The sequence below is a fragment of the Phalacrocorax carbo genome, chromosome 5, assembly GCF_963921805.1.
Source record: "Phalacrocorax carbo chromosome 5, bPhaCar2.1, whole genome shotgun sequence".
Classification (NCBI taxonomy): Eukaryota; Metazoa; Chordata; class Aves; order Suliformes; family Phalacrocoracidae; genus Phalacrocorax; species Phalacrocorax carbo.
This window is the reverse complement of record NC_087517.1, coordinates 71,594,395-71,607,246: the sequence shown is the minus strand read 5'-3', so window position 1 is coordinate 71,607,246 and position 12,852 is coordinate 71,594,395. Positions and strand designations below refer to the sequence as shown.

General features: G+C 50.2%; 1 protein-coding gene across 2 annotated transcripts in view; it reads right to left on the bottom strand.

Moving 5' to 3' along the window:
* The window catches only part of IGHMBP2 (immunoglobulin mu DNA binding protein 2), a 47,163-nt gene that overhangs the window by 9,925 nt on the left and 24,386 nt on the right, over positions 1 to 12,852 (bottom strand). For both annotated transcript variants that reach the window (XM_064453145.1, XM_064453147.1), the window contains one exon: positions 4,804 to 4,986. In XM_064453145.1, the coding sequence (XP_064309215.1) occupies positions 4,804 to 4,986 (183 nt within the window). The remainder of the gene's footprint in view (positions 1 to 4,803; positions 4,987 to 12,852) is intronic.

Below are 12,852 nucleotides of genomic sequence, written 5' to 3'. Positions count from 1 at the left end.
AGCAGGGCCCTTTAGCTCTGGTGAAGTCCCCCAGCTTTCAGCTCCAGGCTTACTGGGTTCAGTGCCAGGACCACAGCACAGCCAGCAGCACAGCAAGTCCTGAGAGGTCCCGGGGAGTTTGGCCAACACCAGAAAGCCACAGCTGAGAAGCCATTATTGCTCTGCACCATGGGATTGCCATTTAAATGCCCTTCCAAAATGCAAACGAAGAGCTGAGGGCCCGCGAGAGTCTCACAGGGGCCAGCCAGCAGTGCGGAGAGCTTCCTCACCAGCTGTGCTGCACAGCCCAGCTATTGCAAGGCAAGGGTACAGCGTGTGGGTGTTAGTCTCTCAATTACACGGTCTCAAGCAGGAAAGATATGCAGACCTAGGGAGATGTGGCAGCTGCTTTCTGTTTTTTACAGTGTTGAGAGGAAGACGGAGTGCCTGAACTATTAGAGATTTCACAGCAGTGCTGTCGGGCAAGAGAAGAAAGCACAGCACAAGGAACCACAGAGGAATTGGGTTTTCACATCATTCCTACATCTAAAGCTGCTGCATTCAAAAAAAGTATTAATAAACCATATTTTAATACCCAAGGAAGTTGGTAGCTGAATTCACAGCCTAGGAAGAGGACAGGCAATGGAGGGCAGGAATGGAAAGCCTGGAGATGACAGGAAAGCTCTGAAACAACGTGTTACTGCACATCATGGAGAGCTGTGACTCCGGAGAGCCTGCAAATAAACAAGCCAGAAGGCAAGGCTTCAAAAAAGAGGATTACCTCTGAATGACAGGCAGGGAAGTGAGGGCAAAGGCAGTTTCCAGTTCAAGACAAGCCCCCAGCTGCAGCCTCTCCTTCCCAGGACTCCCGGCCCTGCATGTCTGGTCTCTGCATTTGTGTGCCACCAACAGCCCTTGCTTCCCGCGGACTCTGGACATCACTCACTCCATTGACCACAAAAGCCTCCTGTTGACTGAAGCTCAGCTACTGCTGCTGTAATGCCTGGCTGGGAAGGTACAGGCATCAGTGCAGCTATGACAGGAAGCCAAAGACCCTGCAAAAGAGCCCAGGATGCACCTTCCCCAGTCCTAGGGCAAACAGAGCCCAAAGGAAGAGGCCTTCCCTGGCTGCCTCAGCCCAGCGACTGGATTCAGAGGCACAAGGTACCTTCCCCATCTCCCAGGACCCCAGGGACCGGGAACCAACTTTACTTTCCACGATCTCCTCTGGAGCGAGGCCGTCTCCAGCTCCCCCTTAGAGTGCTTCCTCCCCTCTGGAGGCTACGACAGGTTTATCTCCCTCTCTTTGTAACATCAAACCTAACAGGCTTCCCATCGCCTTTACACCCGCCCTGCTTGCTGGCCTACCACTGTCCAAGTCTGTGCAGGCGAGACTTTTAGCAAAAGCCAAGTTCTCCGTGCAGATAATCCTGATTCTTTGCCTACTTGCAGGGGCCATGGGAAGCCCTCGCAGCATCTCTCAGTGCCAGGAAAAATCTCATCCCTGGGAATGTCATTTCAGAGGAGTGATACATAAATATTTTAGGTGACAGAAGAATCCATGCTCTTCTAAGGCAGTGAGGTTGCAGCAGAACCGGCTGTTGCCTTGGAGAAAAGGTGTCCAGTGCTTTGCTACCCCTTCAGCACGAAGGGAAAGGCACTTCTCCCACCTGCTGCAAGCTAGCCCAAGCTGCGGAGATGGATTTTTGTTCCCGGAGAGATTCTGGGTCTGTGATGACAAACCAGTTTGTCCCTGCAGCCAGACACCGGATCCAGGCTCAACACCCTGCCCTAGGGCATCCAGGCACCCTGTGCTTCCTCTGGGAAGAGGCGATCCCACCCGGGTGAGCTGCGCATCGCGACCAAGGGGCATTCTGGCTTCTGAGCATCTTCCAGGTCTCACACTACTGGGGCGGGGGCGATCCCCCATATGCCCATCAGCGAGGGGGTGTTAGCCCAAAAAAAGAGCGCTAAGGAAAGGGACACCTGACACTGTACTTAGATAAAAACTGACAACAGAAACAGCTGGTGATTTTCAGGCCATATTCTCACAGACTGAGTCACAAATTCTGAATGTGAAAAATACTGCTTGCAGCCTCTCTGACTTAATTCCGGAGATGTGTGGGGGTTTCTGATGTGCTTCAACACCCATTGCAGAAGGAAGGGAGATTTGGGAAGAAGGTTTTGCTCCCTTGGAAATACTCTGCCCTGGAAAGTTTCCTTTTTGTGAGAGGAGATAGTGCTGCAGAAATCCGTAACAGATCACAGACCACGCATTTCCGAGTGCCTCCCATGGCAGAGCAAGAGCTGGTAAGGAAGTACGAGGGTGTTTGGAGCAGAACTGCACTTCTTCCAACGACCAGTCTTTGTGCTTCAGGTAAAGGAGGTGAGACTTGCGTCAGCAATACTCTTCAGGGAAAGGTCGCGGTGGGAGCGCAGCCTTACTGTCGGACATTGAAGAGTCGTTCTGAATGAAAGCCGCAGGTATCAGGCTTTACAAGTTCAGCTGGACCAAAAACTCCCTCCCAATTTGTAGCACAAGATGTCTGCACCTGGACCTTCTTCCAGCCGTAGGACTCAAGACTGGGACACACTGCTTCAAGCTTCACCTCTCAAAAGAGCACCAAGGTCATTGTAAAGTCAAGGCTAGAATACAATCATATGGGCCAGCTTTGCCACTTCCAGAGGCGTGGTGGGGGCTACGGTCTGCATCACTCCACTCAGAGCTTTCTTCAAAGGGAGACCTCAAAATGCTTTCAGCAGAGATGGAGATTCCTCTCCTTGCACTGAGCTTTGGGACCCTTCAGGTTTGTCGCCCACCAGCCCTTAGGAAGGAGGTAACAAAAAGCTACAGACCCAGAGTTTGTCAAATGCCATTGCTGCAACTGCAGCTGGAGGCCAGGCTTTGGCTGCTTTGCAGTATGAGCAGGCAACTCCTGTGGGCACTCGCCAGCCTGCCACTTCCCTAGGACGCTCCCCTTAGAATGGAGCTTTTCCTAGAACTGTCAGAGAATTAAACATTTATTTCTTGCTCAGGTAAGGGATTAAGCAAGTCATTGGCCTAAGCCAACAGAAGAGGTGAGATGCTCACAAATACCATGAAGGAATTTGTACCCACGCCCAAAACAGAAGATCATGGTCCAATATCAAGCCCCTGCATTCCAGAAGCACAGAAACTTTACGTCGTCCAGTGCCTGAACCGAGGATTGCTGTATTCATGCGATATGTCAGCAGGGCTGTGGACTGGCAGGTTTGATGATGAGTTTAGAGACCAGCGCCTGCAGGAAAAGGCCCTGAGCAGGGGACTAAGCCGCACTGCGGATGGGAAAGACAGACGTTCACTCCTTCATCAGCTATAAAAATAAACCAGCTCATCAGACTAACAAACTCGCCTAACTTCAACTTTCGAGTTGGTTTTCTACCTTAACGGTTTCAAACGATTTTGCCTGGGGTACTTCACTAGTGCTATTTTTAATCTGCAGAGTTAAATGGAAAAAAACCATGGCAAGGAACAAGAACAATTGAGAGGAGGGTTTTGTACGGCACCGATCCCGGAATTAGATCTGTATGGCTAAAACACTGCTGAAGGAGTCCCGTCCATCTCAGCTGAGCTCCTCTTGGCAATGATGAACCAGCCTTGCCTACTCTTACCTACAGAGCCCACCACACTCGCCCATAAAATCCCATATGTATACACAAACGTGTGCATAAACCAAGACAGAAGTCAGCGTAGCTTCACTGATGCAAGTTGAGCTGAAGCCCCGATTGCCTGGAAGCCTTAGCTCAGAGCATGCTGACGCCAGCAGGAAGCCCTGTGCTGGCTGCAGCCGGTGTAGATGAGGGGGCCGGGGGTGTCTCGAACACCAAGCTTGCTCTTCCCGTCCAGGCAGCGTGGTTCACACTGTTCACAAGTAATATTATTTTGAAACAAGCATGACAACATGGCCTCTCCAGCCACCTCTGTCCGAAACGGGATCTACTATGAAATGGAGAGATTCTAAAGGAATACCAATTTTTCGACTCCTAAATATTTGCATTTAAAAAAAAAAAGTATTGCTAAAACTCCAAGAGCACCACGCAGATGCGCCCGGTGACATTCCAGGCTTCTCCAAGCCCAACAGAGAGAATCAATGTTTCCCCATCCACCCCCCAGAACTGCACTGACTGCAGTTTTAAAAAGCAGCAATTATTGACAGCCACTGCGTGTTGGCAACAACTGTCTGCCCCAGGGTGCAATGCCAATAAAATGCTAGTCACTTCCTTTAAATTACCAAAGAAAAGGGAAACCACTGTAGACAAGGAAGGGATCCGATGCCCTCAGACCTGCCTCAGGTGCTGCCCTGGCAGTGAAACTATCCGAGCTGAAAAGGGAATCTTGCTTTCTGCCCTTGCTGATGTCGATGCTGGGACCAAAGACGGGACACAGGCTGGCCCTCATAATGGCGTGGACATGTGGAAACACAAGACAAGGCTGGTGTTTGTTCCCACCCTCAGTGAGACCTTGAGATAGAGAAACACTGCTTGGGGTATGCCCACTGCACATCGGGCCTTCACATACTCGCACCAGGTGCAAGGGGATTTTATCTTGCTGCTCGTCACACCACAGGAGGAAACAGAAGATAACTCTACATTACTTCTTGTTACATGGGACAAGGGACAACCCCCCCCAATTAATGTGTCCTCAGTTAAATAAGGGATGAAACAAATACTATTGCAGGCCCAGGAAGACTGGAAAACTCCATCACAGGGAAGGGACAAACCCTGCAGGTGATGGGATGAATAAGACATCTCTGCTCATGTACCAGTGCAGAGCAAGGCACTTACTTGAGCAAATGCTGGGCTACTGATGGGTGAGCAGTGAGCCGGCCGCCGTACATCTCCCAGGAAGCCCACTGCATGACGGCCTGGTGCATTCGGTACTGCACCGTCAGCATCTTCACAATCTTCTCCCCGTACCTCTCGATGAGGCGCTCCATCAAGCTGAGCGAAAGGCCCTTGGCAGCAGCCCTGCATGGGAAAAGCAAGTCAGAAGCGGAGTCTAGATGTCTGATCCAAAGTGATGATCTAAGGTGCAGATGTCACCCTCTTTGGGCTAAAGCATCAGTCAGCATCTCACTACAGACGCGGCCCCGGCAGTGCTGCAGCTGGACCTGAACGCAGTATTGACCAGTGCTATCGGGGTTAAGCTGCAATGCCGTCGGAGCAGCTGCACCACCTGCACTGGACCCTGCTGAGCACCCTGCTGTGGCTGGGATGGCGTTATCTCCCGGGCCTTCCTACTCCGTTGCGCTTGGGTACCAACCGGCGGTGGAAAGGGAGCAGAAGGCTGCAGGGTCCCACGCATTATCTTCCGGCGTAGGCTCCCCAACAGGGTGAAGACCCTCAGGGATAGACTTCTGCCTTGTGCAGAGATCAGATCAGCCTGAACGCATCAGGGCGGAGAGGTGCCTGCTTCCCTTTCCCGCAGGGAAATACTCGGGAGTGTTGCCACCGTAACACAAGAGATACAACCGGTATCGGCTATCCCAGCCTGCGGCGGTCAGTTCTCACACCCCGATGCGCTCAGCGTGGTGGGAACAGGACGAGCAAGGATGCCCAGGTTCTCTGCTTGGGGAACCAGCTCCAGAACAAAGGAACCTCTGAACCTGTGAGCTCATCCTGTCAACATCCTTAGTCACGCTGCTCGTAACGAGCTCGAGACACTGCATCTGTCAGTGTAACACTACACCCGCGTTACTGCGAGCTCAGCAACGGCACCAGAACCACCCAGTGCATTAGCATCAGAGCTCGACCCCAGATGTTGAAATGCTTGGTGTCAGCGCAGTCAGACCCCGCTAATGTTTTACTGAGACGCTTGTGGCTCAAGCGTTCTCAGTACACTCACCCAGACTGACGCACTAATGCATTTCAGTGCTCGTTGCTTTATTACCCATTAAGAAAACCAACACTCCATCACTTCTGGCAAAGGTCCCGTGCTTACCTCTGTGGCACAAATTAATAAAGCTCCTAATGAAATAAGCCTTTCAGGAGCCTAATTGCTTTCTCTTCACCACACAGAAAGGGTTTGTTAGAAGCATCGCCCAACGGTACCGTCTGAGGAAGAAGGACAACAATCGCTGCGCTTTGGCTTTGCTTTTTGAGCATTTCAGAGCATAAAGAGTTTTTTTATACTGTGCATCCACCGCCTTGTACAAGACTGTGGTTCATGGTGAGGGGCTCTGGTTGCTACCAGAACACAATGAACACGCACAAAGATGATGAAATGATGATAGAGAACAGCTCAGGAAAATTATTTCTGTCAAGGCTAAGGGGCACAGCACGTACCCGATTGCTGCCGCGGGAAGCCTCACATTACTACATGGCAACACAGCGAGCGTCGTGTCTGCTGTACTGGCCGGCCCTGTCATGTTAACAACAGGGCACTTGGTAAATATAACATGAGACTGCAAAGTCATTAAACCTGCAGAAGAGAAAATTGAAGGTAGATCTCGCCGAGAAGTTGAGTCTCATTAGCCCTCCTTGCTAAATCACAGAACGCAGCATACACAGGAAAAAGGGGTCATAAACTGCGAACGGCCGCACCTGCAGGACTTTGGAGACGGCGCTGCTTTTTCAAAGGCCGCTGTAATGCTAACGAGCCTTGAACACCACGTACAGGCACAGAAGCCAGGAGGAGGGTTGGCAGGTTTGCAATAAGGATGTTGTGCTTTAGGCAACAGAGTTTTCCAGCTGTGCCGGGCATTTTGCTGCTGATCACGAACCACCCCGAGGTTGACGTGAAGCCTTTACAGCTCCCCAGCCCCAGTGCTGCTACTGGCACGTACTTAGAGAGGTCCTTATGCTCCCAGCTGAGCGCGCGGGAGCAATGCAAGGTGCGGGTGAGAGAGCAGTCTGTCAGAGGTGGGCTGGGTTTTGGGGAGGCCAAAAGGCAGCCTTGACCACCCAGGCAAGGGGGAAAGGAAGCGGTTTTAATAGGGAGAGTTGTCTGCACTCAGGCGAAAGCACCCACATGAAATATCTGTTCCTTGAGGAACAGCCCTTCCTCCTGTGTGACCAGCAAATCTGGGGGTTCAGAGCCCACCTCTTACTTGGTCTTTGCCTAGAGCATGACCACTATCACCGGGATAAAAATGCTTCTGGTTCCTTCCACCAGCCATCTCCTCCTGACAGGCTAACTGAAAAGCAGGTCACACATTGAATCACCCATAGGCGAGGTGATTCTTGGGGCCAAGAGGACACCATGAGGCTTTAATCACCCTGACCAGCCTCAGCTGCGACCCACACCCTCTGCCCACCGGCCCCATTTAAGCTCAGCACTGGCCATGCAGCCCCTGCCTGAGTTGTGTCCTAGCTCTCTCCTGGATGGAGAGATCTGTGGACCTTGGATCTAGGCTGCAGGTCACTTTGATCCTGTCTTTAGCTGTATCTTCTAGGTAGAACCCAGACCCATGTTGTGGCTTTGCTTCTAGCCCACCTCCTGATGGGATCCCAGGCCTGGTCCACGGCTTGCTGGAGCTGCTGCTGAGCCCTAAGAGCCCCCGCTCGCTGTGCTCAGGCCACGTGGGGCCGTGCCCTGGTGACGATGATGCTGTTCCTGGTCTTCGCTGCTGCCCGACACTGGCTGTGCAAGTCACATCAGGCGACTCAAGCGAGAAGTGAAAGATACCAAAATGAGATGCTCTCAAAGCCTTAAAGGGATGCAGCGAGCTTGGCAGCCTTACCAACCAAAGGTACGTCCCGTTTGCTTCTGGTCTTCACTCCCCTCCCTCAGCTTACAAATTCTTGCAAGTCTAAGAGCAAGCCTAAAAGTGATTTTTATGCAGGACTGATGGGAAAGCCCTGGTGTTTTTTAGCAACAAATATTCTGAAGCATTTCTGGTAATGAAACACTGTAAAGCTTGGGGAGGCATTAAACCTCACAGCAAGCCTTAGAAATAGTGCTCTTCTATATACTAACAGCACAGTTTCCACCACAGGGATCTACATGAAGTTGTATGTTGAATTAATAATGAGGATGTTAAACTGCTTGCGAATATTTCACCTGTTAATAAATTTCCTATTATTTTACCACTCAGTTAATTCCTGCTATGGCTGATTTCTATGCCAACAAAATCATAAGAGCACTGAGCAAAAGCATTTTTAAGTATCAATTGCTTTAGAGAAATTAAATTGGGACAGGAGGTTGGACAGACAGAATCAAGCACCTGATGCTCTGGAGAATCTACTTTAAAGTACCTAAGGCAAAGCTAGGAAAGCTAAAATTACTGAAACCAGCCCACAGCAGCTGGTGTTTGCTGCTAACCTGGTTTCACCTTGCTTCACACGCAGGAGAAGGCTGTACTTGGCCCAAATGCACCTTCCCAGGGAGGGGGTGGGGGTACCAGGGTAGATCCCAGTGAGGGACGATGAGGCCCTGCTGCCCTCCATAGGTAAGGCTTTCCCCTCCCGCTCTTGGAAGAAATGCTGCACATTAACGGTGATGGCTGTGGCCAGGTGGAGCCCAGTATTTCAAAGGTTTTTGTGCCCACCATCGTGTGAAATATCTTTTATGGGCTGGGTGCGAGGAGTCAGCCTGCCATGTAGATGTCAAGAACGATCAGCACTAGGGGGAACAAGAGGGATGAAGCTGTGCCCTCGCTCATGTTCTGTCCGTTCTTATCCTCTGGTTAGCTGGTCTCCTTCCTAAGAGACAGGAGGCGTCAGTGTGACTCTGATCTCTGCTGTACACCACCAAACTCAGACAGCGCGGTCTAGAGAAGGATGTCGCTGCGTTTCCCTACCTCGAGAGCTCTGCATTATGCTCTTGGATGTCAGAACAGGCCGAGGCTGTTGTGGACATGCAACGTATTAGCTGTCCTTTGCTTTGTGCCCTGAGCTTTTCTATCCCGGTATAGGTTTAAGAGGTTTCCAAAAGGTAAAGCAGTAGTAAGTGAGGCTGTGCAGAACACCCCCTTTCTCTGGGTATTGTGGGGTGTTTTTTTTAATCCTTGCAAATATGACGGAGGAGGGGAGCTTGCTCCTTCCAGCTTTGGGGGTTACCACAGAACGCCAAGGCCTGACGCTTGCTCTTCGGTGACAAAGTGAAAGCGAATCCACTTGGACCTGACAGGCAAATCAGCAAACCACTGAGCATGGAGGACTAGCACGTGGATGGGGTGAAGACGTCCAGCCTGACTGCTAACAAACCAGGCGGCAAAATATCCCCGTACCCGCCTAAGAAACTAGTTGAGAGCAAGAGGTCTGATAAGTATCTGTGGATATCTAAAGAGCGTAAAAACAAATTAATAAATCAAAGCCCTGATATGGAGACAAATCAATTAGGATGTCGGGAAAGGATGGAATGAGGACTAAAATGAAAACGAGGAAAACAAATGTTCCTGTCAGACAGCAGAAAGTGTCCTGGCATTGAGATGCCCTCTGGGACTGGGCCAAAACCCAGCAGGAGGCTTGAAGCTGATGTCCGTGAGCTTTGGAGCGGGCTGCCAAGAGAGGAACAGCAGGGGACTGGCATTTGCCATCGCTGGGAGGTCTTTCAGAAGAAATGCCTCCAGCACAGGTAAGATGTGGGTGAATGTACTGTAAAAGGTGTGTGTGGGGATGCCCTCTGCGTCCTGAGAAAACTCCAGGGATGTCAAAAAGCAAGAGAAGCACCCTTCAGACTCCGCCAGAACTCCCTTAGCCTCAGTGGAAGACAACCCGATGATGATAACTGATAAATGCTGAATCCATGGAGGAAAAAGCAGGTAGCAAGAAGGTAGTTACCCCAGACAGGGCCCAGCTCCCTGAGCTGAGCACAAGCTGTGCGGAAGCCCAGTCGTCTGACCGCACTCGCAGTACAGCTCCTGCAAAGTATTCCTGTTTAACAGAGGCTTCCTGCTTAGGTAGGACTGACTTCACATACCGTAGTAACAGATGATCCTTCTGGCAGCCCAGATTCATCCTGGCTAACTTTAGACCCTTCACTGAGGTCCCGAAAATAGGAGTCCACCCACCTCAGGCCTGCTGTCATCAATGGAGGATAAAGGGAAGGTAGGCGGAAGGGTTTGAGGCCGCTGCATGAATCATCCCTGGAAATAGCTTATCGTTTTCCGTTAACCAAAGAGGAGATGGCAGGTGCTTCGGTGCCTTAATTAGATCTCTGGAAATACCTAACAAGATGGAGGTAGATGCCTTTGTCTTGCATCTTGCAGCCTGCAGGGACTGTGAAAAGCGCAAAGCGGTGCTCTCCAGCGTCTGCTTTCTTTGCACCGTGCAGGGGGATGATGCTGTAAAGAGGAAAGCTGTGTTACGTGCCTCGTTCGATACAGCAAATGCTTTTAGTTGGGCAGCAATTAAAAACAGGGCCAGAGTTCAGATCTGTAAGGAAAAGAGCTAATAATTTTTAAAGGTGTTTATCTGAAAAGTAATTGGATTTCTCAAAATAAGTTGCTCTAATTGATCAAAATTTGTTAGCTTTTGCACTTAATTAGGAGGCCAGTGAGCCAAACTGTCAGCTGCTCCAGCTGGACCTCACTGCACGTCTCCATCACAGGCTGGCCGGGGCGTTCCACTAGACAGCAAGAGAGCTCGAAAGAGAGACACACTCTTCTTTCAGCGTTAGGCAGTTTTGCTTCCTACCTGGGATGCGACGTGTTATCCTGGTATTTCCCACGGGACAAACACTCTGTGTTGTGCTATTTAAACCCTCTGCAGATTCAAATGCTCTGTCTAAGAGCCCTCTGCTCTACAGAGCCAGCAGAGTTGAGGGACATGTTGGTAGCCTGGAAAGAGGAGAGGGAGACTTTGCTGTTGCCATACAGAGGCTAGGACTAGAGGGGAAGACTCCAGATCAGGGCCTGCCCGATGAGCACCCACTCCAGCTTCTGTATGTACAGTTAATACCTACCAGTGTACCCATCTGCGGTTACGACCTGTGGGGCTGCTACCAAGAGCTCCCGCTGAGACGAAAGGTAAAGCCATAAATAGCTCAAAAAGCTTTATTTTCCACTTGGTTTCCTGCATTCTCAGTCTTCCAATAGTCAGCCACCTGAGTAACAGGCAAAGCTTGAAAACACCCAATTTTGAATAATTTTACTTACTAAGATGTCAACCTTTAGAAGTGAGGAGAAAGTCAGGAAAGATGGACTCGCAGACAAACGCCAGGCTGGGTTTCAAGACATCTTGGTCAGTCCTAGAAGCCACCATGGGTGACCTGTACGACGTGGGATGAAATGGGGAGAGTAATCCTCCTTCCCCCTTCACACTGCTTATCCAGATCATAACGGGGACTGTCTCTCACTGCATACACCATGCCTAACGCAACAGGATATTACCTGGAGTTTCCAGTGCTGAACCAACACTTCGATAACACATATAGAAAGCTGGGTTTTCTCCGGTTCCATCCTGTGTGGCTTCTCTTGTAGCTGCTACTCTGGTTGAGTTCATACGATGGCTTTTGCCTGAGTGCAGGAACAAACTCAGGTTTCTGCTTTGTTATCTATTTTCACAGAGCTGAAAATCTGCTAGACTTTCACACTTTGACGGATTTGCTTCACGTTGGCTAATAGGTGTCAAGAGTTGCTCGGGGAACTGAGAGCAGACTGGCTGGCAGAGGCAGCTGCCTTGTAGCAGCTTTGCCTTTTAGGCTAAAACAGAGAGACTTGCCTGGAGAGTGGCAGCATTGGAGAGCACAGCCCATAATTCTTCCAAGTAAGCTGAAGTCAGCTTGGCTTTTTGCACTTTATCTTCCAAAAGGCAAGTGTCTGCGAGGCTGAGCTCTGGTGACTGGTGTCTTGTCACACCAGCACCCAGGTCAGGGAGCTGCTGATGCCTTGAGCAATAATTTTAGTTAGTGTAGCAAGTTTTTTTGGATCATAATTTACTGGGAAGCCAGGCCAAGATATAAATCTGTTAACACTATTGATGCAGGCACGCGTTCTGTCTGCTCTACTTTATTTTATATCTATCGAACTTTAGGAAGGGAACAGTGTGACGCAGTGTTTTAACACCCCTAAGGTTTCTTGTCCAAAAGGGATTACCCTACAAGTGGTGGGAGCTGACCGAACAACTGACTTCCCTGCATGGTTGGTAACCCTGCCAAGGCAGAGGTCCAGAAGATCTGACTTCTACCACACTTCCTCTTAATTTTACAGAGACCAGTTCTTTGTGCAGCTGGGATTTTGAAAACATGGGAAGAAAACAATGCAAAATGCAGAAAAAAACCTGTCAAGCTCTCTTTAAAGAAAAACAATGGGAGCAGCAAGGACAAAAAGCTTGGTCCAAGTCACACCCACAGGATCTGAGGAGCAAAACAGTGTTTCTGATGGAGAACGAGGACGATATGATCACCTGTGACCACAGGAGAGATGCAAACTAGTGGTGGCTTTTCATCACAAAGTCAAATGAACTCAAAACTGAGGGAGAGGAAACTCCTCAAGCAGGACCAGGAGGCAATCCAGGAGGCCTGCAGCAGATGGGTCCTACCAGTGAGCAGCTTTTTGCTGTTGATTCCACGACGCAGCGCCAGCAAAGGCTCCAGGCATCAGCCATCACGACAGAGCAGAAGAAAGCAGCTGGGCAGGTGGTATAATGTTTTTGCAGTTCTTCTGAAGAAAATCTGCGTCACTTCAAAGAGGGGCCAAAAGTGACATCAGTTGAGCGTTAGACCTGCTCACCCGTAGTGACAGAGTCTGTATGTCTACTATGTTTTGCCCTTAATCTGACAGTCTTGGATAAAATAAGTCTCTAGGTTCTGTTCCTGGGGTTGGGCAGCCCTGTCTGCCTCGCCAGCACACAGCTGCTGTCTTGGGACCACAGTGACTGTTTGGTGAGCGTTTCCACCCACCTAAAGGTTCTGAGCTTGTAGATCAGCATTGCTGTGGCAGGAGTGTGAGA